At 33.5% G+C, this 27,263-nt stretch overlaps 3 protein-coding genes across 9 annotated transcripts; 2 read left to right on the forward strand and 1 right to left on the reverse strand.

Moving 5' to 3' along the window:
* The first annotated feature begins 1,149 nt into the window (after window positions 1–1,149).
* Pfk (ATP-dependent 6-phosphofructokinase) lies at window positions 1,150–11,850 on the forward strand. 7 transcript variants are annotated; one of them, XM_034329828.2, is made up of 18 exons: window positions 2,993–3,098; window positions 3,182–3,348; window positions 3,421–3,543; window positions 3,687–3,807; window positions 3,892–4,043; window positions 4,112–4,301; window positions 4,367–4,577; window positions 4,790–4,898; window positions 6,331–6,519; window positions 6,595–6,785; window positions 6,872–6,947; window positions 7,157–7,183; window positions 7,523–7,624; window positions 7,694–7,900; window positions 7,985–8,137; window positions 8,204–8,528; window positions 8,610–8,832; window positions 8,898–11,850. In XM_034329828.2, exons 1-18 carry the CDS (start codon window positions 3,008–3,010, stop codon window positions 9,040–9,042), a joined length of 2,802 nt encoding a protein of 933 aa, XP_034185719.2. In that variant the 5' UTR covers window positions 2,993–3,007; the 3' UTR covers window positions 9,043–11,850. The 7 variants fall into 7 exon arrangements, with proteins under 7 accessions (XP_034185724.1, XP_034185725.1, XP_034185719.2 ...); XM_034329829.2 differs by lacking the exon at window positions 4,790–4,898 and adding an exon at window positions 5,737–5,845 and having other exon boundaries at window positions 3,006–3,098; XM_034329830.2 differs by lacking the exon at window positions 7,157–7,183 and having other exon boundaries at window positions 3,006–3,098.
* Window positions 11,851–12,184: 334 nt separating this feature from the next.
* Window positions 12,185–14,380, forward strand: TRAM (translocating chain-associated membrane protein 1). The gene is made up of 7 exons (XM_034329840.2): window positions 12,185–12,499; window positions 12,779–12,955; window positions 13,037–13,152; window positions 13,224–13,436; window positions 13,502–13,611; window positions 13,682–13,972; window positions 14,044–14,380. Exons 1-7 carry the CDS (start codon window positions 12,368–12,370, stop codon window positions 14,139–14,141), a joined length of 1,137 nt encoding a protein of 378 aa, XP_034185731.2. The 5' UTR covers window positions 12,185–12,367; the 3' UTR covers window positions 14,142–14,380.
* Window positions 14,381–16,388: 2,008 nt separating this feature from the next.
* LOC117607135 (E3 SUMO-protein ligase RanBP2) lies at window positions 16,389–27,107 on the reverse strand. The gene is made up of 10 exons (XM_034330437.2): window positions 26,886–27,107; window positions 26,198–26,423; window positions 25,947–26,123; window positions 25,544–25,856; window positions 18,953–25,464; window positions 18,647–18,877; window positions 18,214–18,558; window positions 16,986–17,326; window positions 16,773–16,898; window positions 16,389–16,706 (listed from the first exon to the last, which is right to left on the reverse strand). The coding sequence occupies exons 1-10, from the start codon at window positions 26,955–26,957 to the stop codon at window positions 16,650–16,652; spliced, it is 8,400 nt and encodes a 2,799-aa protein (XP_034186328.2). The 5' UTR covers window positions 26,958–27,107; the 3' UTR covers window positions 16,389–16,649.
* Window positions 27,108–27,263: the final 156 nt, after the last annotated feature.

A 27,263-nucleotide genomic window follows, 5' to 3' on the forward strand; every position in this document is an offset into this window, starting at 1 on the left:
TTGTTGAATGTTTTATTAGTTTCTTGGGCCAACAGGATTAACGTTTAGTCGAGTATATTTCTGTATACCGAGGGTCGAAGACATAACGGAAATTGTTACGAAAGATCGAACACGTAACGATATTCGTTATTCCTCTCTGACTCATAAATATGTTCTCAAAGAATGTAAAGCTATTCTTAAATTTCAATTTTTCAACAAATAACGATTACGCTTAAAAGTAATACTTGTTTCCAAAATTATTTGTATGGAAATCGAATAGTGCTTGTATCTTGCGATAGTTTGAATTTAAATTTGAACAAATTTAATTTCAGATGCTACAGAGCGTGAGTCAAACATGTTACAATATTTTATGAGAATTCTTTGTTACAATTGGCGTTATTTCTTATCATCGTCGCCAACTTCGTAACTGTTATTCTCGGTATCGTTGATTCGAAATTCCTTGCAGTTAGATAACAAAAAGAATTAGGATAAATATGATAATTAGGTTTGTTTGGATGTGGATGGAAATCGTTTGATTCTTTTTCTTACGCTGCCTCGAAAGAACAAAAATTTATAACAGTGGCGTTTGATTCGAATGAGACGGGTAATAGTGCACAACAATTTGATTGCATCTAAAAAAAAACAATATTTCAAACATTTTTGGTAATTCTGTATTGATAATTGGAATTAAGAATGTAGCAATGAAGTAGTTTTACGATGTCTTTGTACATCTTGTTAACTTCCAAAGTTTATACGAGAACATGTATGTTTGTATATTCGCTTACAAAAAAATACAGTAATTTATTTGGCTTTTAATAAGTATCAATATATGTATTAATCCTTACATGTTTTGTCTTAGTTTATTTTTTCTTCTTTTTTTGAAGTTATAACAAAGAAGACGAAGAAAAAGATAATAAAGAAACATTCAGTAAAAAAGAAGGTAATGGTATTTCATGAGATTTCAGCGAACGAAGAAAAACAGAAGCAATTAAAATATTTTATGGAACACACTTGTGCTGATTGTATGAAAAGTGGGGAGGGGGCATTTACCGGAAATCAAACCCGGAATCTTCGCCTTCGCAACTAGATACTTTAGTCACCGCGCGATGATAGCGTTTCAGTTCTACTGTAATACTTCTACTTACATACATAGCGATTGTACTTGATTATGCACGTGACTTTTAAAACCTGATAAGTCTAACCAAAATCAATTCTGCATAATTAAAATTTTGCGTAGTTCCTGCTTTTTCTACATGTTACTGTGTTGATTAGTACGAAAAAAGTGAAGCAAATAACTTTTTTGTTCGTTAGCCGAAATCGATAATGTTTGAATACGAAATCTCTCGACGATATTTCGAAATAATGTGACGAAAGCTACACACGTGGCCAATCGGTCGCAAAGCAGTATATAATTGGAGTATATAAAGCAGTATATAAATATAAACTCTCGAGGTTTACACGCGAATCGCATAATAATTCGGTTGTTCTTCAACTTTAAGCGTGCTATCATTTACTTGTTACAATGCAGCAGACCGGGGAACAATTTAATCGATATATTGCAAAGGTATGTGAATAATTAAAAATGTACGTGAAACAGAGTTGGTAAAATTCAATTACCGATGAGTGATAATGCATCCTACATAAGTTCGGAAATCAGACTAATAATATCGGAAATATGTAATTGTTTAATAAAACATATTTTACTATTATTAGAAATCAATTTCGTTACATACCGATAATCGTATGTCGATAATGATTATGTGTAGTGAAAATGACCGATTGAATTAAACTGTTTCACTGTGTTCAAAGGTGTAACAAAAGGAGACGCTTATATGTCTAAATTAGCTTATTCTCGTCTAGAGTCAACTGATGCGTGTTTTAAAATGACATTTTTTAATACGGAATATTGAAAATATGTAATTTCCGAGGAAATAGTGTAGCATCGTTATTGACTGATACACGTATCACTAACACCATCTACGAACGATTCCTAAATTTAATTTTACAAAGAGTGGGGTATATAGTGTTAACCATGTTATTGGTGGGGGTTTCGTGCAGAAGCACACGTAAAGGTCACCTTCAGTTTAGTCAGACTCGGGACGGTCCGAGTAGTTTGACGTTTATCACTAGAACCGCGAATTCTGAGTAAGATTCAATCTAGAAAGAATATCGTTCCTATTTCGTTTTTCGTTGCGATTGGATATATAATCTTTTGGTGAGTGATACAAGAATTTCATTTCTTTCCGATAATTTTCAAGAATAATAATTTATCGAAGAAATGTCAGCGACAAGGTGACGTTATCTTGTATACAAATTGCAGTGAACTATCATTCTTAATTAATTTGTCAATGAATTGAATCAGATTGCTCGTAATTGATTTGTTTACTTCATAATTTAATTCAAATCCTTTTATTCGTAATTTTTACTCTACAAGTTCGTGTTACTTGAACAATAAAATTCCAATGATCTATAACGTATCACCATCGTTCTGATGTTTTGATGCACAGTACTTTTGAGGCTCTGCCAGATTCCATCGATTGTTTGTACATATATTATTTTATTTTAAAATTCGAAGGACTGTCGAATAACTTTTGTGTTGCAATGTCCTTTGGGAGTATGTATTCCTCGTGTATTGTCTGCTTTTAGCTTTATTTACGATCCTCATTTTATTACAGGACGTAAAGAAGAATCGTTACGTTTCATAAATAATTGAATCAATCTTATATTATATATTTCATCATTACCGATTTACTATTATGCAATTATTATCAAAATAACGTTATCGATGTAATTCAATTTTCGAATACAATATGTGTATCGTATTAAGAACAGTGTATCCTTTTTTCAATGCAAAAATGTAACTGTCATACAAATGTAAAATTATCAGCTATGTTCATGTCATGAATGAAGATTATTAGAATCAAGATTTATATTGTCAGTACTTTACGTTTTACTATTTAAGGTTATATTTCATGTAAATTTTAATAAACAATATTTATTTAAATTTATTGTATATTTTCATAAAGATATGTCCACGAATAACGAGGATAAACAATGTACTTGTACAACTACAGAGGAACTAGAAGAGAAGTCTTCTTCTCTTTTAGATTCAACAAAAAGTAATACGTTAATTGTGAAATTATTTTGAAAGGTAATTTTCTAATTGTAAAGATATTAGAAAATAATATCAATATTTGGTTAGATAACGAAGAGAATCAGTCTATTATTTCTATGAAAAATGATATATCTGTAAAACGAATCAGTACTTTTGATAAAAGCAAATCAATTTTAAGTCAAACAGGGTACAGTATTGAGAGGATAAAAAAGATTAATATTGAAAATATGAGATTATCAGTGGCTTTTCCACAGGTAAAATAAATCATTGTTTACCTAGGATAATATATTTTTAACTTTGATTAATTTGATACAAATTTTAAATAGATGTTTGGGCATAATGTTGTTCCTGTGCCAGACAATATTCCCATTAGTTTCTGTTATGACATAGAAGGAGCTGTAGAAGATTATATTGGTTCTGATACATACTCTTATCCTGATATACAAATTGTAATAGCAATTGAATTAATAAAAAATAAATTAAACCACATTATATTAATGTATGAAAGAATAAACTGATAAATTTTTTTGTTAATCTTAAAGAGTATCTATAAAAGTGATAATAATTGATAGTTATATTGATTTCATTATAGGACCATACTTGGAATTGCAGCGACAAAATGACGGAAGATCTAGCAGCACAAAGGTTTATAAAACCTGGTAGTCATAAAGGTAAAGGCTTAGCAGTCTTTACTAGCGGTGGTGATTCTCAAGGTAAAAGATGAAATCATTTAAATGAAACAAATATGCCCTATAATTTATGTTTCATTATATTTTTATTATATCTTGTTTTGATAGGAATGAATGCTGCTGTCAGAGCAGTTGTTAGAATGGGTATTTATCTAGGATGTAAAGTATTTTTCATTAAGGAAGGTTATCAGGGAATGGTGGATGGTGGAAATAACATAGTGGAGGCTAATTGGTCCTCTGTGTCGTGTATCATTCATAGGGTATGTATCTTAATCTTATATTTAAAAAGATGTTTTTTTATAATTGACATAATGATTATATGTTTCAGGGTGGTACAGTAATAGGTTCTGCTCGATGCACAGAATTCCGGGAACGCGAAGGCAGAAGGAGAGCTGCAAAAAATTTAGTAGTTCGTGGAATAACTAATTTAGTTGTAATTGGTGGTGATGGTTCTCTTACTGGTGCAAATTTATTTAAAGAAGAATGGCCTGAGTTATTAAAAGAATTACACGAGTCAGGTAAGGGGGAAACTAATATTTTTGTATGCATTATATAAGTCTATTAATACTCATTGTTTGTTTAGGAGAAATAACTGCGGATCAAGCAGAAAAGTTCCAACATTTGCATATCGCTGGTATGGTAGGTTCAATTGACAATGATTTTTGTGGAACTGACATGACTATTGGTACCGATTCCGCATTGCATCGTATTATCGAAAGTATCGATGCCATTGTTAGTACTGCCTATTCTCATCAGAGAACGTTTATTATGGAAGTTATGGGACGTCATTGCGGGTGAGTTAATATTCAGAAATTGTTGATAAATTTGCTTACATTTTCTAGAAAGAAAATCTTATTTTTTAAAAATATTTATTTAAAATTATGTATCGAAAGAACTTGATATTTCAGCAATAAAATGGCACCAGTTGTTAAAATAATATATGTGATAAAGTTAGAAAATATTTAGTTTCAATTATCCTTTACAAGTTTAATAAACTTTTGGATAGGTATCTGGCAATTGTGGGTGCTTTAGCTGCAGAAGCAGACTATGTTTTCTGCCCAGAATCACCACCTCCTGCTGACTGGCCTGATAAGCTATGTAAAAAATTGGAGCAGGCACGTTGGTTATAAACTGTCTAAATTTCTTGTTACAGTGTTATCTCCCTCTAACTTAATATAACAAACTCAATCATTTTTGTTCTTTATACGTATTTTTGGTTGCTTCATTGTGTCGAAAGTGTTTGGGGAGGGGGGAAGGTGTTACCTAAATTTACATCTATTTCTCTCTAGAATTAAGTACAAAATTGGACAATTAAGAAACGTTCGATTTTAGCAATAAAGAAATAACTGTTGATAAAACGATGTAAATGACTCTTAATAAGTCAATTTGATGTAATAGAGATTCAAAGATGATTAAAGAGAAAAGCCTTTTAGGTATCTTACATTAGCTTCGAGTTTAGCTACAGAAGCATGTTATTGCTTTATACCTGAAGCACCGCCGCCAACTGATTGGGTCGAGAAGCTTTGCAAAGCTGTGCAACAGGCACGTTTTTAATCAATTATTCTATTGTTGCTGGAAAACAACCTAAGTATCATATAAAGCTTATCAGTATTTTGATTGAAATCATTTATATTCAAAGTGTGTCTGCTTCTTTATCAGATTAGTCCAATTAATGCGAACAGATAAGAGTATGCTAGGTTCTGACCAGGGTCAGTTACAGTATGTTGCTAATTGTAAAATTTGTTTATAGTTATTTTACATGAAATTCAATCTCTTAGAACTTCCCGTTTTTTGTCATGATAATGATATTTTTTTAAGGGTAACATCATTTTCAATTGTCTTTATGTGTTTTGTTAGTCTAAAAATGAAAACTGTTCATTTCTTTCATCATAGTTATTAACATTTTGACATTATTTAATGTTTGTAGCTAGTTTTCATAACATACTATTACAGTTACCTGGCTCTAGTGGCAGCCATATGTTGCGAAGCTGATTTTGTGTTCATCCCAGAGTGGCCACCAGAACAAGACTGGCCAAGCAAGCTGTGCAAAAAATTATTGCAGGTTCGCAAATACTTTTTTTTATAATTTTTTAAACGGTTATACAAAATTATTTGTAAATTTCATCGCTTATTGCTGTTACAACCACGAAAAAAATTCCTGCTTTAAATTTTCGCTTTATTAGTTCATTTAGGAATAGGTGGAGTGATAAATATATTACTTTAATTATAATTTAGTTTCTTTATTATTCGCAGCATATTTATTGTATTTAACAGTTTTAGTTCTAATCCCAATGTAATGTACGATTTTACCCGTTTAACAAAAGCCATGTATACGTTATCCATTAAAAAAAAATCATAACTAATTAAATGTTTAGTATAGTTACGAAAAAAATTGAGGTAGTAATGTTACAGATTGTTGTATGGTAATGTATTGATATTTATTTTTTATTTCATCCGTTATATCTTCAGTTATTTTCTTGTTGCTCCAGATTTATTTCACAGACAATTTTTACAAACAAATTTTAATAATAATATTAATGTTTTTAGGAGAGACTCATTGGCCAACGACTTAACATTATAATTGTAGCAGAAGGTGCAGTAGATAGAAATGGTGAACCGATTACCGCTGAAAAAGTTCGCAAAGTTGTTGTAGATAAATTACAACAAGATACTAGAATTACTGTTCTCGGTCACGTTCAAAGAGGTGGTAATCCATCAGCTTTTGATAGAGTTCTGGTTGGTGTTTCAATAGCGTATATTATTTTTTATAATTCATCGAAGTCACGTATCTGATTGAATTATAATATGTAGGGTTGTCGAATGGGAGCAGAAGCAGTTATGGCGTTAATGGAAGCAACACCCGAAACTGAAGCTTGTGTTGTAACACTGGATGGTAATCAGGCAGTTAGATTACCGCTTATGGAATGCGTACGTCGTACTAAAGCAGTAGCACAAGCTATGGCCGATAAAAATTGGGGGCTTGCTGTTCAACTACGTGGAAAGTACGCTAAACTTAAGAAATTTTTCCTCAGTAATATGTATTAGATTTCGTATACTATAATACACATTATTTTTTAAATATTTTCAGAGGATTCGCGCGTAATCTAGATACGTATAAAATGTTGACTCGTCTAAAAGCACCCGTGGATCATGATCCGAGCAGGGTACGTTACCGTTTTCTATATAATATTAAAATTTAAAACGAACTTAAAACCTTCTGTAGAATCTTAATAAGCTATTACTAAAAATTTTAATTATCAAATAATCTTGGGGAATAATACTAATATATAAAGGCTATTCGAAGGTTTTTTGTTCTTTTGTTTAAACTATTGAGGTGGAGATTTATTATATGTCTTATTTAATACTGCTTCAGGAAGGTAATGGCCCCGCATTAACAAAGGTAAATCTGTTGAAAAAGAAATTATAAGTGTACATCTTTCTGCTAGATATTAAATGTTGATGCCTAATTGCATAGCCTTTCTAACATTATCATATTTTTCTTCTAAATTAGCAACTCACTTTATCTGGACAAGTGAGTTAACTAAACTTCTAAATCTTAATATTATCATATATCTTCTTTTCTTATGTAGCAAATGTATCGCTAGGATGTGAATAAATATAAGCATCATGCAATGCTTAATAATCCACCATTAAATTATGGAATTACTATCTTTGTGTGCACGTTGCATGAACAAACGTCGTTTGAATTTTGAATTTTAACACTGAATTTTGGTTACAGGGTCATTATACCTTAGGTGTAATGCACATCGGTTCTCCTTCTTGCGGTATGAACGCAGCAGTGCGTTCCTTCGTTAGGAATTGTATCTATCGCGGTGACAAGGTATATAATAATCTTTTATAATTAACATTTGTTTTCGCTTTTTATCATTTTCACGGCATATAATTTCAGGTGTATGGTATTTGCGATGGAGTGTTAGGTCTTATGGCTGGAAAGTTTAAATTAATGAATTGGCCTTCTGTCACCGGTTGGGTAGCTCAAGGTGGTGCTTATTTAGGAACCAAGCGAGCACCGCCCAAGGAAGAACAGTTACCTCAGATTGCTCAGAAGCTCAAAGAATATGGAATACAAGCTTTGCTTATTATAGGAGGATTTGAGGTAACATTCCTTTCCATCATTCTCTGGTTAAGTTTCGCCGGGTTTATCGATGGTTTAGTGTAAAATTATTTCTTTACTTGAAAGGGTTATCAAACGGGTCTTACCTTCTACAAAGCTAGGGATAAGTACGAAGAATTCCAAATCCCTATTGCCATGATTCCAGCAACTATTAGCAATAACGTTCCAGGAACCGAGTTTTCATTAGGTTGCGATACTGCCCTTAATGAAATTACGGAGGTAAGTCTGAGGATAGGCGAAACGTTACGATATACTGGTTTATGCATATTTATGTGTCATTTTCAGATTTGTGATCGAATTCGTCAGTCGGCACAGGGTACAAAACGTCGAGTATTTATTATCGAAACTATGGGTGGATACTGTGGTTATTTAGCAACGGTAGCTGGGCTAGCCGGAGGAGCTGATGCAGCATACATTTTCGAGGAGAAGTTTAATATTAAAGATTTAAATCAGGATGTCATTGCAATGGCTGCAAAGATGTCCGAAGGTGTACAGAGAGGTCTTATTTTGAGAAATGAAAATGCTAATTTGAATTACAATACAGATTTCATGCAAAGACTGTTTTGCGAAGAAGGAAAAGGCCTGTTCAGTTGTAGAATGAATATTATTGGTGGGCAGATACTTCGGATTTAACTTCGGATTTTTTTTGTTTTTTATAATCATTATTTATAAATTGTAAAATTTATTTTAGGTCATATGCAACAAGGTGGTTCACCGACTCCGTTTGATCGTAACCTTGGTACAAAAATGGGTTCTAAAGCTGTAGAATGGTTCACTGACCAGCTTAAAAAATGTACCAGCGCTGATGGTAAAATATCAACAATGGACGCTAATAGTGCAGTTATGATCGGTATAGTACGAAGACAGTATAGATTTACGCCATTTACAGAACTAGCTGAAGTTACCGATTTTGAGTAAGTAATTCAATTTGATATAAGATTGCGAACTTACCATTGAAAATTACCCATAAAATTTATAGACATCGCATTCCTACATATCAATGGTGGATGAAACTGCGACCATTACTCAAAGTGTTAGCCAAACACGAGTCCACGTACGAAGAAGAAGGACTGTATATTACTATCGAAGAAATGGACCTTGACAATGATCCACCTCTGGTCTAAGCTAAAAATTACATATTATCATAGGTGGTAAAAGGTAATGTTCCATAAAATGTACGCAGTTAACTGTAAAAATTGTAGATTTCGTTGAACAGTATTGTATGGCATTATGATCATGTTTCGTTGTTATTTATGAAAAGTATGATCAAATTTTAGACGCATAATCGTAGAATAATTGTATTCTGCGGGGTTTAATATACACCAAGTATTTTTAGCGATTAAAATAAAATCGCGATGTATACGTACACTTCTCGTCTGTATATTTAGTTATTTAATAACAAAGTGCGTGCTAAAAATCTTAAATGTGAACGAATTAAATAAATAGAAAATTATTACACATTATTGCCATGATCAAGAATATAAATTGATATTTTGTTTTCATAAGATCGAATTCGTATAATTTTGGACGTGGTTTAAACTCAAATGTGAGAAGGTACAAAAACAGTACCTGAAACGTGGAGGTAAGCTATATCTTTAGTAATGTAAGAAAGTAAAATGTGTTAGTACGACATCTAAACCGCATTTTTATTAGTAACAATGAAAGATTATATTGTTATAACAATCAATGTTAAATATTTATTGCTATTTATATACATGTATATATGCGTATAATTTTGAAAATAGCAAAAAATGAGGACATACATATTAATACAATACATAACATGTGAATGCTGTACTACAATCAAGAAGTGTTAAAAATAGAATAATTACATGCGAATGTGGTGACAAATATGATGAACGCGAATAATTACAAAAAGAAAAAAGGAAAATCTCTTGACATAACATTCGAATCCAGTAACTTCCAGTTTTAGATTTGACAAACATTTTCAACACATAGGGCACTGTGTTTATTGCTCTCATCAACTTAGAACGTTGATATTCATCAAAATAATTGCATCGCAATTATACAAACTTTGCTAATGCATGACATTTTTAATATCTAATTTTTTATGTAGCTTTGACAGAAATTCGTTAGGATGACAATGCTTTTAGAGGGCATTAATTGTCCATTGATAAAATTCAGTTGCAACATGGTTTATAAATCAAACTAAAGCTTTCATGGCTACATTACTACTTTGCAAATAAATATACTAGGCTATATTCATGGTCTACTAAGATATAAAATTAAAAATAATGTGGCATTTTTTCTTTAATGAAAACTTACTATTTGGTTTAGCTTTACCCATAGCTATGAAAAGCTATTCGAAGAATATACTTGTCTACCTCAAAACATAATTTGCAACGACAAAACGATACTTAGGACAAAGAAAAACACCTAAGTCGTGCTAGTTGCATGTAACGTTAAAAGATTTTGCTAAGATTTAAGGCTTGTGACCACAAGAATATTTAGATTTAATTCGTGTTATTATTATACTCGTGTATTCGCATATATTTATCTAAACGAGTGAATCAAGTTACTAAATCTAAACTAAACTCGCAATTGTTTTCTCAAATGTAGGTTTACGGTACCTATAAAATTTTAGAACCAAGTAATTCTTTGTAACAGAATCGAATGTGATCTTTCATGGCTAATTCGTGTTTGTAAATTCTCGGCTAATATCTTTGATAAAAGATAACATTGGTCAAAATTGTCTGATTTCAAACAAATAAGTAAAAGATATTTTTAACGAGGGACTGAGTATACGCGTTCAATTTCCGTAACGTTTATAGAAACTAAAAGATACTTCGAATCTCATTGTATTTTCAATTTTTCAAATGTAATCACGATACAATCTGAGATGATCAATGAAATATTTATTTAATTTACAAAGCAACTCTTTTTAATAGACATATGATATTACATGCAAAGTACAGTATTGTACTTTGAGTTATTGAGTCCTAAAATAATAGGCTAATTACAAAAATATGTATGTATTAAAAAAGAAGAAAAATGGAAAAAAAAGAAATTGCACAGGCTGCTTATTTAAAACTGTTACTAGGAATGCAAATTGTTTAGAAAAATACTAAGACAATAGATGTTGTTGATAAGCAATGAAACTCATTAATATTGTTAAAAACAGATGATTATACACAGAGATAATTATTTGTAATGATATCATTGAAAGAATTTAAAAGTTACAAAGATCTCCTTGCAATGCCTTCACACATTATGTATGACAGTTGAAAATATATGTATTTTTATTGAGGCCTAATCATGAGAATAGAATTGAACTTATACTTAAACTGGATTGTGCGCAAAAGTAGGGGCGGATAGTCGTTCAGCAAAGCATTAAATGTTAAAAGTAACAATATAAGAAACTAAGGATAATGATCATTGCTTAGTTCATGCATAGATCCGCCTCTGTACATACATATACTTTTATTGTACACATAATATATTTTATACAAATTTATGTGCAAATTCCAAATTTTATTATACATATATCATATACGTGTTCACTTAAATACATAAAAAGATCCATGTGCCCACTACATTGCTAATCATGCTGATACAAACACAATGTACAAATCCACAAGCGTTAATATTTCATACCTCTAACGCTTATAATAATATAATAAAGATATAACGTTGAAAGATTATATTATTTTTACGATTGCAGAAGAGATATATTTTCGAATCATTGTTGAGCAATGAATTTACCATGTATCTGTCACATAAGATATACAGCGATCAAAAGTTATTTTGTTCCCATATCGAATATCCCAGTGTAATTATTACTATATTTATTTATAGAGAGTTCACGAATTACCTGCGATAATAGCACAATTTTGAAAACAGAATACATATATTGTGTACGTGTAAAAATGTCGTGACCACTTATAATGTACCTAATATTATCAATAAAGTATATCTTATAAAGTTGTCCTTCATGTAATTTAATGTAATCGCGTTTACAGTTTCTTAAAAATCTTAAATGAAAAAAATGAATGAATTTATTCCATTTCTGATCAAATTTAAATGTCGTCGATTACGTATCGCAATGTTGTCGCACTTGTATACAATTGAGCGTCTGTATAATAAAATCTAAAATTTCAGCGAATCAAATAATCATTGTAAAATTACAGTAAAAAATTAATTTTTAAATTACCAGAAGGAAAAAGTAAGAATTTTTTGAACATCGATAATTTTAAGAACGATTTTTGACATTGGTTTGATTAGCGTGGTGCCAACAAGTAAAGACAGAAAGCGCCACATTGTTCGATGTTGGCTAAATGCTTTCGTAGATTGCTTCGGTGTGTGTAATACATCAGTGTAATTCCGTATACGTTTGATTGTTTGACGGTAGTTTCTGTTAGACGTTCAAGTACGAAACTTGATCCATAATTGACAATCGTGTGAGAGGAAAATAATACTTTGTAGCGGAAAATGGTTGCGATAAAAGGTAGAAAAAGTTCGAATAAAAATCCTCCTATATTCAGTCATGAGTTTGTTATTCAAAATCATGGGGATATTGTTTCTTGCGTGGCGATGATCTTCGTGACGGGTTTAATGGTGCAGGTCAGTAACCGACTTTATTTTATGTATTACTTCTTTTACTGATTTGGATAATTTTTATCATCTAAAATATGGTTCTTTAAAATGAACAGATGTAAAATGAACGTTTCATACTTTGTCTTAATTTTAACTGTAGTTAATATAACAACCATATGTTATTATTACCGGCACTCGTTGATCGGTAAAATATGTAGTCAATTATTCTTTGAGTTGCTATACAAAGCAATTAATATAACTGATCATCTGTCTATCTACTGTTACTAATTATATATTATTTTTTAGGCAACATCACCATGGGCATATACATTCATTGCTATTCATCATAATGTAACATCTGACACAGAAGATCCAACTGTACCATTGAAGTATACTACTGGCTGGAAAGATGCATGTGCTGTATTCTTTTATTTTTTGATAACCATTGTAATGCATGCTCTATTCCAGGAATATATTTTTGATGTAAGTTATATTAGCTATAATCTATTTTCCAACTAAAAGTATCTGTGTTCCAATTGAAATATTTTTTGTAACATCTTTTAGAAAGTTTCAAAGCGTCTTCACCTGAGTAAAGTGAAACTATCTAAATTTAATGAATCCAGTCAACTTGTTCTGTTTTATATTCTGTCTGTGATATGGGGCATAGATATAATTATCAGGTAAAAATTAAATAATAACAATGCAAGAATCTTTATATATAATTGAATATAATATAAATTTATTGTTTCAGGGAAGATCTACTATTAAATATACCTTCATTATGGAAACAGTATCCTGTACCAATGTCCTTCTCTTCAAAACTTTTCTTTATAGGCCAACTCTCTTATTGGTTACATTGTTATCCTGAATTATATTTCCAAAGAATAAAGAAAGAAGATATTCCACCACGTGTTGTACAAGCAACTATTGGACTGCTGTTTACTCTTGCAGCTTATGTTTTAAAGTATAACATAAATTTGTTAGAGTATAATCTAAGTTTTTCTAATCTAATTCACATATTTCATTTAGTTTCCAGCAAGTTGGAATTCTCTTATTGGTTCTACATTATGTGGGAGATGCTATGCTTCATGGGGCTAGGCTTGTCCATTTTGTTGGTAAAAAAGAAAAGATGACAAAGAGTAAGTATTGTATGATTATACATGGTACTTTGTGAGAAGATAAGCATTATATAACTCTTATTTGTTACAGTGGCATTTCTTGTTGCCAATTCGACGTACGTTTTCGTACATGTTGCAACATTGGCTATTGCAAGTTTGGTGTTCCTCTATGGTTTAAGTCAAGTTGAAAGCACATTCGATGCAGCTGCTGGGAACTTTAATATTCCAGCTGTACGATTTTCAGCTTTAAGTATAATTGTCGTTTTCCAAGCTTATCTTGCTTATGTATTTATCAAGAGGCAAATTAAGCGTGCTCGTGAAAATGCAGTTCCTGTACAAACAACAAGTGTCAAATCAAAGCTAAAATCGAAGAAGAAAGAAGGTAAACCAGGAAGGAAAGAAGATATTTTGTACTTTTCATTTACATTAAGCATAACATTTATATTTGTTTAGGAAAAAAGTCGGCTGTATCTGAAGACGATGATCTGCCAGAGGTTGATCAGGCGACCAAAAAACATCTTAGATCTCGTTCGTCCGCAAAAGTAAAATAAATGTATATTTAAAAATATGAAACTTGTTTAAGGCTGATAAAACATCTAATTTCGTTCATTTGTGTATCGTGAATAGGATATCTAATATTAGCAATTGTGTGACAACCTCCATTATTTTAATATCATTTTAAAACATGCACCATTGTACAACTTTTCCACAGCATCAAGTGTAGATAAACTTTGTCTCTCTGAAGAGAGAAATATTCAAAGTACTGTATATAATTTTTTATGTTTATATACGCATTATGCACAGAGATTACGTTATGTTACTATTTTATACATTTAATAACATTTAAACATGGTATTCAAACATTTTCTATCTTTCTTTCATATATATATAAAGCCCAAAAACGTCCGTCCGTGTCACTTTCTAACTTGAGATACCCTTTATTCTTCGTTACAAAAGTTTCGCTGAGACTTGCATTAAAACTGTTGCATTTGTGCGTCTAAGTGGTCAGAGCCAAAAATTACAGAGGTTTCAATTTTTCTATAAAAAGTTTATGGGTCGCATATCTTAACTTCGGGGTCCCTAAGACCCCAGGATAATATGTCGGTATGCATAGTAAGCTGCCGGGGTTCCTGACACCCCAAGATGATATTAGGTCGTTGCGCAGAAATAGCCGCCGGGGTCCCTGACACCCCAAGAAGATATTTTGTCGTTGCGCGGTAAGAGTCAACGGGGTTCCTGACACCCCAAGATGATATTTTGTCGTTGCGCGGTAAGAGTCAACGGGGTTCCTGACACCCCAATATGATATTAGGTCGTTGCACAGAAAGAGTCGCCGGGGTCTCTGACACCCCAATATGATATTAGGTCGTTGCGCAGAAAGAGTCGCCGGGGTCCCTGACACCCCAAGATGATATTTTGTCATCGCGCAGAAAGATTCGTCGGGGTCTCTGACACCCCAAAATGATATTAGGTCGTTGCGCAGAAAGAGTCGTCGGGGTCCCTGACACCCCAAGATGATTAGTCGTTGCGTGGAAAGAGTCCACGGGGTCTCTGACACCCCAAGATGATAGGTCGGTGTGCAAAGATTGTCACTGGGGTCCCTGACACCCCAAGTTGAAATCAGGTCTGTATGACCCCCTGTGGCTCGGGGGGCTTAGAATACGGCCACGGTATCCCCTGCCTATCGTAAGAGGCGATTAAAAGGGGACACACACACACACACACACAAACTCAAGCGGAAAAGATGCACCGATGCCTTGGGGTCTCTGACACCCCGGATGCCATTTTGTCGATATGCAAAGAGCTTCACCCGTGCTTCGGGGTCCCTAACACCCCAAACTGTCGGTCATTGCGCCATCTATATAAAAGCGGCGCAAACTATTCGTTAACTTACCGACTGCCGAAAGTTCAGTCAATAAGTCGGTAATTCGTCGAGTAGTTTCCGCTGCTTTTGTATAGATGTCGCAGCGGTCGGACTTTAAAAATACTTAATTCAAGGCGGTCTTTTCAAAATATAAGTTTGTCAAATAATCATTTTAATAATTTCTCGGTCTTGTTTAGAAATAATATAAAACAAGTATGTACATACAGAAAACATGATACCGTATCAAGCACAGTAGAGTTATTTAGGGAAAATGGCGTTAGAGGAGAAGCAGAAATTCTTAAAACTTCAATTTTAATAATATTAATATTCAAAGTGATTTAGAAAAAATTACTTAAAAGTACGAAATACGGGTCTATCATATACGGTACTGTAATTATGACAACATTTTATTAGAATAGACATGTATTTTTATTATAATTTTATAAACATTACTAAAATTTATTTAATTGTTATAATTTAAATCTAAACTTACAAGTACGTATACAATAAACAGAACTATTTTTAATAACTCTTTTTTATCTGTTGCAATACTTTTTTCTATATTTTAAATTTAAAAAATCATATATATTAGGAATATAAAATCATGGATTTAATAGTATTGATTATTTATTATTTGTAATAATGTATGTTTATGTATTTAATAACTAATAATTTCTTATAATGTTGAAATTTTATATCACAGGTAAATTACTCAATATTATTAAAGTAATTGAGCGTCCAGTTCTTATTTTAAAACTTCTTTGGGTATTTATTTCTTTTTAAACGTATAAATTTCAAAGAACGTTTGAAATTATAGTAAAATTTATTTAAATTATGTAAAATTTAAACAATGTATATTTGTAATTTAAATAATTTAATGACTATGAAAAGTCACAAGCAAATTAAAAATATCCGTTGGTTGGTATATTTTATTTCATTAATTAAATATGTTAATATATTATTGCGCATATTCTTTTGTGAGTAAAACACGTTAAATTTAATACAAATTTGTTTCTTTTCAATTAATAAATCCTTAAATAATTTGTACAGTCACTCATTAAATAATTACATCCATAAAAATAGGATGGAATTAAAAATGATATAGTTTCTATAAATTGGAATTGAACTAAATTTATATGTTTTACATTCAGAAGAAATACTTTATTATAAGAAATGTTCAGGGTTGAATTGATGTTTATTCTTCTTCATAGAATTGTTCACTGATATCTGCTTGAATTGCATATTCTATTCCCTGTTGAAACAATAATAATTAGTTTCCATTAATTTCCTTCTAAGTGCTTTCCAAACTTTTACTTACTTCTTGAAAATATTTATACATTTGCTGTGCGACCAGATTTGACGAAAAAACTGCTTTCAAAGTACGTCTTGCTTCTGGATTTAAAGCATAATCAATTGCTGTCCAAATACATTCTTTTCCACTGACCTGGATGAAATGATAGAATGTTTAACATGTTCTCAATTTCAATTAAACCATTATAGAATATGAGGAAAATGTTTAATCAATTTTTACCTGCATCTGTGTGTTCATACTGATAATCGTATTGCTCACAATTTTATTTGTTTCATCCGCTTTTAATATTATTTTTGCACCAAAAATATTAGAGTCATAATAAATGACTAAAGTTCCTAAAGCTACAGGACTCCAATCGCTCGTTTTGCTCGCTTTGGCGAACAATGTGGCTCTCTTTTCAAAAATTATAAAATTTTGATCATCATCTTCTTCGTCTTCTTCCTCTTCATCTCCCTCTTTTTCCTCTTCTTCACCGTCATCTTCGTGTTCCACTTCATCCACTTCTTCATTTTCATCTTCTGGTTCTTCTATTATTGGATTGCCTTCTGTACTTTTTTCGCCTGTACTCACATGAAAAACATAAATTTAACACAAGTTTTATCTTAGCAAACAACATAGAAAAGCTTTAATTATGACAAGTAATGATAAAAATTCTAAAGGAAAGCAAAAACTGGTGTAGGCTTACTTGTTATTAATATTATAAAACCACTTAATGAAACACACATACATAGTTTAACATTTACTTATGACGTTCAGTGCTAAGACGAATTTTTATATTAATTAGTAAAAAAAAAAATTTGAATTATGTTTACATCATATCATTTTATTGAAATGTTTGGTTATTAAAGTGTGCATTTGTACAGCTTCCTTTACACAAGTAGATTGAATTTTAACAAAAATTATATAGAAATTATTAACAAAAGAATTCACGCTTACTAATGAAATATACTATAACAATACGCTAACTTAATTATAAAATTGTGTTTATCATAAAAGATGAAGCAGCTAGTACGTGTCTTGGAATCGTTCTTTCGTAATTAGAGATATAAAATTATGCAAAATTAAACGAGATTTAATAAGATAATTTTTATACATGATTGTATCGTAAAGAAATATCACGCCCGCGTATCACAATCAATCTTAAAATCATATTAATTAATCAATAAATATTTTTGAACAATGTAGTAGTATTGAAAGATAATGGAATATTTACTTAGAACGAATACGATAAATTTTCCTAATCTACTTGATCGCAAATTATGATGTACTTAAACAATATTATACCTCATAAATATCAATAAAATCATAAACTAATATGTGTAACAATAAAAAAATATATTTCATGTAGCATGTAATATATGATGAGTACACATGTATCATGCAGCCAGAAGCAAGAATAATTAAGGAAAGCATATTATTAACAAGAGGTTTTCATCTTAGTCCTTACGGATTTCACTTAGTGTTTGTTGAATAATGTCAACTGTATCCTTGAACTTTGTTGCCAGTTCTGGAGATCTAAATTTAACTGCCAATTGTTCTAAGCATGGTTCTTCCTCGGCATAATTCATTCCTGCCCATATCCAAGCACGATCCGAAGTCGAAAGTCTGTTAAAACTAATATCTGGAGTAAGCAATAGATTGCACACTACTTTATGAACTTGATCTCTACGTAACAGTAATCTGTAAGTTCTATATGTTGAATGATGTAAAATTTTCATCTCTCCAACACCTCTTTCTTTCCATTCACGTGTTGCATTATCATATCTGTATAGTTTAGCTCGTTCACTAAATACTGTAACATAAATGAAATCATTTGTGTGATTTTTATACTCGTATCGATACTACATCTTTCTTCTTTAAAAATTTCTTTTGAATTTTACCTTTTTCTTCCTCTTCTTCACCAGTACGTACTTCAACAACATCGGGTAATGGTACTACTGGCTCAAATTGAGGATCATGTTCTTGATCATTCTCATTTTGATCATATTCTTCTTCATCGTTTTCATCTTTCTTTTCTGTTGTTTCTTCTTTCGCTCTTTGTACGGAATTATTAGTAGCTGATTTAGAACCAAATACAGCTGCCCCAGCACCAGCAAACGAGAAATTTGGATCTACGAAGTAAACATAAATGCAATTAGTTTTCAATACTCTTAGCGTGCACAGAAATTACATTAAAAAGAAATTACCTATTTTAAATCCTTGCTGAGAACTTTTAGCTGCTAAAGTTGAAAATGATTCGCCTGAAGCCGGCAAGAAAGGAACATCAGCTCCTTTTTGAGTTTCGTTTGTTATTAACGTTGTTCCAAAAGCATTAGTTGTGGCGTTCGAAGTTGTAAAAGAAGGTACACTCATTTGTCCATCGAAAATCGAATTGAATGAAAATGGTGTAGAAGTATTAGTGAATATCGAATTGGTGGTTGTATTAGTCGGATTTGTGGTAGTAGTGGATATAAACGATGATGAAATAGGTGCAGTACTTTCGGTACTGGTTTTCACTGCAGATCCAAAAATTGGGGCACTGCTACCAAACACAGGTGTACCTGTAGTACTTGTTTTCGACTGAGAATTGAAACTGTTCGAAAATACTGATTCAGAACTGGTTGTACTGACATTGAGAGAGCTAGGTTTTAGTAACCCAGAAGGATCTTTCTTCGATGTTCCACCGAAAATATTTTTCCCTGCACTTAAATTAAATGGATCCGTCTTGGCTGCTCCAAATATGGATGATATAGATGTCGGTGCAACCGAGGTTGTGAACAAAGAAGATGCAGTGGTTGTTTGTACTTGAGAAGTCATAGGACTGCATATCTTTAAATTATCAGTTGAGAATATGGTCTGTGTATCAGTTACAGATTTCTGTGTCACATTCACACTAGTCTGAGGCATTCCAAATGAAAAAGTGTTCTTCTTATCGCTTAATGCACTGGAATCAGTATTTCCAAAAAATATAGTCGACGAAGGTGTAGTTGAAAGAGAATTCGTTCCAAAAAACGGTGTGCTTGTACTAGATATTCCAGGCTTGAAAACAGAAGAAATATTAGCATTAGTTGTAACTTCGTTAGCTGTACTTTTACTAGGTTTCCAAGCGAACTGTATCGTAGATGCAGTAGTTTGTGGTTTTTGATTTTCTACAGATAATTTCGATGATACCGGTGCTTCTTCAGAAGCTTCGCTGTCTTTCTCGCAACCTCTACACCCAGGACAAGCTGGTTTCTGTTTGTACGCAAAAAAGTTCTCCGGTAGCTGCAATTTCAATGCTTCTTTCTTTTCTTCAGGAGTCACTTTTACTTCATACAGAACTTCGATTTCCTGAACCGGAGAACTTTTGGCGGATGTTTCTACTTCAGATTCGGTGTCTTTTTTAATTGTTGGAACCTTCTGCTCCTTCCTAGCATCGTCAAGTACATTTTGGAAATTTCTCGCGATATCAGGCGTCTTAAAACGACAGGCGAAAAGCGTATGTTCGATTTCTCCATCGCTATAATCAGCGGCATTCCACATCCAAGTCTTTTCGTCTTTCGGTTTCAACTCCAAATCAGGGAGAACAAAATGATTCAAGCAAAGTTTCAAAATTTGTTCCCGCCTCATTACCAGCCTTAATTTACCAGTTTCGTTGTGTCGCAGTAATTTTATGTCTCCCAAGCCACGTTCCTTCCATTCGTTCACTGAGTTATCGTATCTGAACAATTTTGCTCGGTGACTGTAAAGAACTTCTTCGTCCTCTTCGCCTGTTTTAACTTCAATCTTTTCCGGTAACGGAATCACCGGCGAGAAATGAATGTCGTCGCTTTCGACCACCTCCTCTTCGCTATTCTCATCAGCTCCAGGAGATTTAGTTGGAGATTTCGTAGCAAAGTTAAACTCAAACGACTTTCCAGGCGATCCAAAAGTTAACGTCGAACTTTTGTTCGACGATGCGCTTTGCGTTTGAGGCATACCAAAGATAAACTTAGCACCGGACATGTCTGGCTGGGTATCGTCGGAGGATGTAGACTTGGAATCTTTAGAAATATTATTAGACGTTGGTAAACGAAACGAAAATCCGCTCGTGCTCTTTTTATTCGCATCCTGTGGAATACCAAAAGCAAACGTAGGCGTAGGTCCAGAAGTACTGCCGCTTATTTTGAATCCATCAGTTTTTGGTTTTGGTGGGAGAGATGGATCTTTCGGTCCGTCGCAGATAACGCAATAAATACTTTCGCCTGTGTTTACCACGCCGCATTTACATTTCCATGAAGCACCGGCTGGTTTGAACATCTGAGAAATTGATCCTTGGTTTGCAGCCGAAGCGTTCGATTCGACCGCTGGAACCGAAGCCGTTTTATTAGATCCCGGCCGAGGTGTTTCACAGGCTAAACATTTTACATTCGATGCATCGTTTCTCGTGTAACAAGCATCGCATTCCCAGGAACCTGCCGGAGGTTTAAACATTTCACTTAAGGACGGTTGAGCTTTATTTGCTTGCGCGCTCTTAGTTTCCTGTTTCTTCAAACTAGCGACGGGAATACAATCATTTATCATTTTCTGTTGATTGTTAACGATTGCATTATAAAACGAAGATGCCTGAGACGGTGTCTTAAATGTTGCAGCAAACGTCGCTGTTTTATTGTCTGATCCATACTGAATGCTCCAACTGACTATGGTGTTGCCAGCATTTTCAAATGTAAATGGCGTTTTAGCTAAGAGATTGTAATTGTAAAGAACTTTTGAACTGCCCTCCTCTTTCATTGACAAACGAGCTTTGCCTGTTTTTGAACTGCATAAAATCTTGATCTGTCCTGTTCCTCTCTTCTCCCATTGTTTAGTATCGTTGTTGCAGTACTGGAGAATGGTATTGTCGCTGAACAGCACTTCCTGTTCACTTTGTGGAATATCATCGTCTTGGATGCCTACAACAGAAGTTGTCGAAACAGTTACACCTGGTGGAGGAACGTGTGGCCTTCTAAGTGAAAACTGAGGCACATTCACAGAAGTGTTTTCGTTGGTAATGGCAACACCAGATGGTTGCGAAGATGAAATTGATGCGCTTTGAGTGCTGATCGGTAGCACTGTAGTTCCTGTTTGCGAAACCGTAGTCTTCGCAAACGAGAATACAAACGGCTGAGTTGTAGCCGTTGTTTCAACGACTGTACTTTTCTGTGTTGTATTTATGAAACTTTCGGCGCTCGTCGCTGTCTTGTTAAATGTAAATCCAGCAAACGGGCTGACTTCTGGTTTAGGAGTAACTTTCGCAGGTTCGGTGGTAGCCACTTTTTGAATAATTGGCGGTGATTTAAATGAGAAACCACCGACAACTGTTGCAGATTTTGAAAGATTTTCCGTGGCGGTTGTGGTTGCTTCAGCAGATTGTTTCTGAACGGTTTGCCCAAACGTGAACGCCGCCTGTTCTGTAGATTTTGTTTCTACTTTCGATTTTTCTGACTTTTTAACGTTACTCGCAGCATTACTTTTAGTAATTTTATCAGTAGTTTCGTTTCCTTTTTCCGGGGTCTTCGAGAGACTCGATTTAGCTTTATCAAAATGTTCTTTGAAGGAAATACCTTCTTCCACGGTTTTGAATCTAATACAAAACTTCTCTACTTTCAGTTCTTCATCAGTGAAATCGTGCGCAACCCAGAACCATGTTTTCTCATTGTTTGACTTAGCAGTCAACTCCATGTTGGGTGTGATAAAATGATTCGCGCATACTTTTAATACCTGTTCCCTTCGCATAAGCAAACGAACTTTTCCCTCATCGTTTCTGAGCAGTTTAACGTTACCTGTACCGCGTTCCTTCCACTCGTTATCCACGAAACGGTAAAGTTTAGCTCTCGCGCAAAACAGAGTCTCTTCGCCTTCCTCTCCGGTGGTAACTTTAACTTCAGCTGGTAATGGTATAACTGGAACAAAATCTGGTATTGGATCGTGTTCGTGATCCGAGCTATTCGGAGATGCAGTTGAATAAATGATAGTATTATCCTGTTTCGATTGTTCTGGAACTGAAATACTCGCTGGAGTTGTTGTGAGGGTGGCTGATAGAGGCGGAAGATTGACTGTTGTCGGTATAGTAGCTTGAGAAGGCATGGAAATTTGATAGCAATGAGGAACAGACTGTTCTGTAACAACCGGCGCTGGAACACTTCCTTGTCTGAAATGCGGAGGAATCGTTACGCTGAGAGTTGGTTGAACGACTGGTGCTGTAGTGGGAAGAATGTCAGAAGTGGTAATAACGACGTTAACTGGCGGAACTTTGTTCACAAGCACGTCTTTTATAATCGTATCTAGTTTTGGTGTTTCTACTTTCTGAAGCGGCATTTGCAATGGCTGACTTGCTGGCTGCATAAGGTCTGATATTTGCGTTGGCACTCTTGCTGTGAATATGCTCTGTTGAAGCACGTTCTCGGGCATTTTTGATCTCGTTCTAGGATATAATACCGGCATCGAGTAAACATTTGGCGGATACAAAGGAGGAATAGCCTGCGCGTTCGGATCGGTGAACGGCATTCCTGTTGGATAATATCCTTGGAACGCGGTAGCCGAGGGATATACCAATTGAGAATATGGATTTCTATGCGAGGGTGGAAATATATTTCCTGATATCGAGGACGCAGGTCCTGACTGGTTTGCATTGTAATTCAAATCGTTATAGTCTTCTTCGTTCAGAACGCACAAATCCTCTTCCAAATTAGGATTAACGTCAGTCGATTGGGTACGTTGCTTCTGAATTTCTTTTCGCAATTCTGCCACCTCTTTTGCCAGTTCTTCAACCTTTTCCATGACGGTTTTGTTTAACTCCAATATTGTCTTATTCTGTTCTGTTATCGACTGTATCATATTATCTTTCGAATGAATCATTTGATTAATTGCACGAATTTGAGCATCGAGACGTTCAGGACTTGGACGTGCCTCGCTACGATTCCGTGATAAGTCCAGTATGTCCTGATGCTGCGGTCTGTAAGGGGTACTAGATTGTTTTGGTGTACGATGAGCATTTTTCTGAGGTGTACTAAGGATATTAATCGATGCATTCAATCCTGTTAACGGCAACTGTGTGTTCGTAACTTGTTGGTCTACGATACTGTGAGCTGAAGAGTAACTTTCATCCGACATTCCGTCACACTCGTTTCTACTCAAATCACCCCGTGATAAATCTGGATCAATCCGTTTCAATTTATTTTCGATTTCGGTTATGTGCGCAGAAAGTTCTGAATTCAGAGGATGTTTCGGATTCATTCCTGGACTGCGCAATCGATCTAACGTTAGGTAAAAACATTCTCTAGCTTTTGAAAGTATAATTATGTGTTGCGACCTCATTTCGGATGTTAAACTTTCTTTGGGTATAGAGCTTACAATTTCGTCTGCAAGCTTCTCGTACATTTGACCCTGCAGAAACGAAGCCTCTGGACATTTTAATGCCTGCAACGCGTCGATAGCTTTTTCATATAACTTCTCCCGTACAAGACGCTGAGCTAGGAGTAATTTACCCTCTTCTAATGCTTTACTAACTTCCGCATTACTCATTTCTTTTCCTTGATAATTAAAGAATTTAGTATTCGTTATACGAATTACTTGATTATTTTGTAATCTTTCGAGAAGCGGAACAGCAGTTGACCAATACATTTCAGAGCGTGCCTCTAAGTCTGGTATGTCACTGTTTTCTTGGTCTAATTCCTTTAATTTTTCGGCTCTATAATGAAATATTCGTGCTAAATGAACTAATATAACAGGATGTAATCCATGATTTCCAAGACAACGAATTACTTCCAATCCCCGTTGCAATTCTAATCTCAATTCTCCAAGATCATCATCGAGAGGTGTTTTCTTATCCATAGAATACACTTTGTAAGCGTAGGTCCACCATTTCTCTTGAGCACAAGTACAGAGTGTGTTGGTAAGATCTGCTGGCAACGTCGGTAATTTTTCAGGATTTAAGAGTCCACTTAGTTGTTGTTCTCCTGACACGGCAGAAGCGCAAAGAATTGCTGCATTTAAGAACGCATCGATGTCGAGACGGCTCAAACTATCCGGAGATGCTTGCGATAGATTGTAAACGGAAAACTGCAATTCACAAAATACTCGTGATGTTTGGTTCGGACGAGGCTCGTTATCCTTATTTTGTGAATTTGGAGGTCTGGTTCTTAAGCCAAGCCATACTTGGTGATGCAACGAATCTGGCCATACTTCCTCCGAAATTTCATCAAATCGTTTTAGTTCGTTAAACGAACACAAGCGTAGCGGTGGATTTGAATTGGAACAATTTGCAGAATATGAAGTTGTTTTACCGTCTTGATACATACGGCCGACAAAGATTCTCTGGTAAACTCGTTGACGCCACGAACTCGTGCAAAATTTATCAATTCTGTCCAATAATTTCTTCTCGTTATCTCGAGCATAATCTTGAAGTACATGACCGGCTTGGCTACATCTGTAAGATCCTTCTCTATACCATACATGTACTTGATTCTTAAGTCGATCCATCAAATGCATAGTCCATACAGCGGTAGGATCTATAGGTGTAACGTGCAATGCAGTTAACAAAAGAGGTGCACACAATCTTCCTGCTTCTGACCAACTGTCCTCTCCTGCTTTAGTCTTTCGCAAAACTAAACAGGCCAAATGAAAGTGTAACTGACCCCACATGTGCAACATCATGTGTTCAGTAAAAGTAGGATGATTAGGAAAATGTTCCTTTTCAAAATCAGTTAAACTTTGATCAAAACTGCAACATAAATATTTTAATAGAGTAATATCAAGCGTATGTTACGCGTATGATAAGCGTATATAGAAGATTAACTTACTTAAATACTGCTTGTATAGCATCCGGTATACTTTTCTTAACAATATTACCCTGTTCTTTGAGACAAAGCGCTGCGTATCTTTCTAACACAGAAATGTAGAACACCCAAAATGTCCAATCTGACTCTTTATTCTCTTTACATTTTACAAGTAATTCGCTTAATGATTGATACCATATAATACTATTTCTGTGACTGTGCGTTGCCTCAATTCCAACAGCATGGTTATATGCATCTTCAAGTCTATTATTTCCTATATAGTGCTTCAATAATTTCACTTGGAGATGCACATCTGTTTGCCGTACTGATAATTCAGCTAAAAAGTTAATATAATGAATAAGTACAGTATAAATATTAAAATATTAATTAAATTGTCCATTATTAAGATTCAAATTGTAATACATACAGGTAATAAGTTTTTCTAAGTCTTCATCATTACCATTTGGTTTTTCTAAAGTTAACATTTTTTCCTTTAATTGAAATACTACTGGATGATGCGGAAACTTTTTATCAGCTCTTTCTACCCAATATTTAATTTTATTCATATCTATATTGACATCTGAATCGGCTAACAGTTCACAAACTGATAAACATAATCAAATATTAGACAATCACGTATTTCTGAATTACATTAAACTATTAAATATAAAATCATACCTTTTAAAATAAGATCATCTTGCTTTGGTTCTAATTCAAGAGATATTTTATATTGTGTAAATGCAGCTTCCTTCTGTCCTAATGCTTCAAGAGTTTGACCTAATAATTTATGAGCTCCTGCAGATTTATCTCTTATTTCCAAATAATTAGAAACATATTTTTTTGCAGATTCATAATCTCCAACTTGATAATATAGTTTTGCAATGTTATAGTACCGAAGGTTTTTCTATAATTAATATATAAACATAATATAAGTAGAATTATGTATCAATATAAGTACTGGAAGGACATAGTATATATCAGTATGAACAAACTACTTTTTTATCACTGAAATATAATTGAAAATGATTTAAATAGACATAAAAATTACAGTTTTAATAAGATATATCATTAAAACATCAATCTTCTTTCAAAATTATTTTTTTTTACATAATTTACGAAAAGCCGATAAACCGTTGTATACAGGTTAGTACATAGACCATGTATACATTTTCAGAATCAAGTCAAGGCCTTCAATTCTATGCATTTTACATTAAGACAGAAATATTATATATTAACAGGTTCATAAAATTTGAAGTATCAGTTAAATTGTGACCCAAAAATTGATTGATAATTAAATATAAAAAATTAATAGCAACATTTTGTAACATTTAGTAATAACGATTTACTTTTTGAAAAGTAACCTTACCTCCTCTGAGCTCTTAAGTTTGGTAAAAATGTCTTTCACGTGTCGGTCGACTTCTTTCTTCGATCGAAACATTTTCGGAGGCTAGTATGAAACTTTGTCAATGATCACAACAAAATTAAAGAGCAATATTCGATTAAAATGAAATTAGAAACACCGTTATGTGGTGTGAATTCTATGATAAGACTTCCCCCGCACCACGATTCGCTTTCAAACGGTCTTATCGAAATCAGGTATACCAACTTCAAGGTTGCCCTCGAAAAATGATGTAACTTTTTACAAGATATAATTGCCATATAACAACTGTTTTATTTGTTTAAAAAATTTAAATCGTTATTTTAAATCAGACAAAAATTATCAATACTATTATCTATCAAAAAT

The sequence above is a fragment of the Osmia lignaria genome, chromosome 2 (assembly GCF_051020975.1).
Source record: "Osmia lignaria lignaria isolate PbOS001 chromosome 2, iyOsmLign1, whole genome shotgun sequence".
Lineage (NCBI taxonomy): Eukaryota > Metazoa > Arthropoda > Insecta > Hymenoptera > Megachilidae > Osmia > Osmia lignaria.

Bases quoted from the DNA above. Each gene is read 5' to 3' on its own strand.
- Pfk (XM_034329828.2), top strand. From the start codon at position 3,008: ATGTCCACGAATAACGAGGATAAACAATGTACTTGTACAACTACAGAG. The intron at 4,044-4,111 runs GTATGTATCTTA...TATATGTTTCAG, and splicing joins TGTCGTGTATCATTCATAGG to GGTGGTACAGTAATAGGTTC. The intron at 8,138-8,203 runs GTAAGTCTGAGG...TGTCATTTTCAG, and splicing joins CCCTTAATGAAATTACGGAG to ATTTGTGATCGAATTCGTCA.
- TRAM (XM_034329840.2), top strand. From the start codon at position 12,368: ATGGTTGCGATAAAAGGTAGAAAAAGTTCGAATAAAAATCCTCCTATA. The intron at 13,612-13,681 runs GTAAGTATTGTA...TATTTGTTACAG, and splicing joins AAAAGAAAAGATGACAAAGA to TGGCATTTCTTGTTGCCAAT. The intron at 13,973-14,043 runs GTAAACCAGGAA...ATATTTGTTTAG, and splicing joins AAAATCGAAGAAGAAAGAAG to GAAAAAAGTCGGCTGTATCT.
- LOC117607135 (XM_034330437.2), bottom strand. From the start codon at position 26,957: ATGTTTCGATCGAAGAAAGAAGTCGACCGACACGTGAAAGACATTTTT. The intron at 25,465-25,543 runs GTAAGTTAATCT...TTTATGTTGCAG, and splicing joins GCTATACAAGCAGTATTTAA to TTTTGATCAAAGTTTAACTG. The intron at 16,899-16,985 runs GTAAAAATTGAT...CATTTCATCCAG, and splicing joins GTATGAACACACAGATGCAG to GTCAGTGGAAAAGAATGTAT.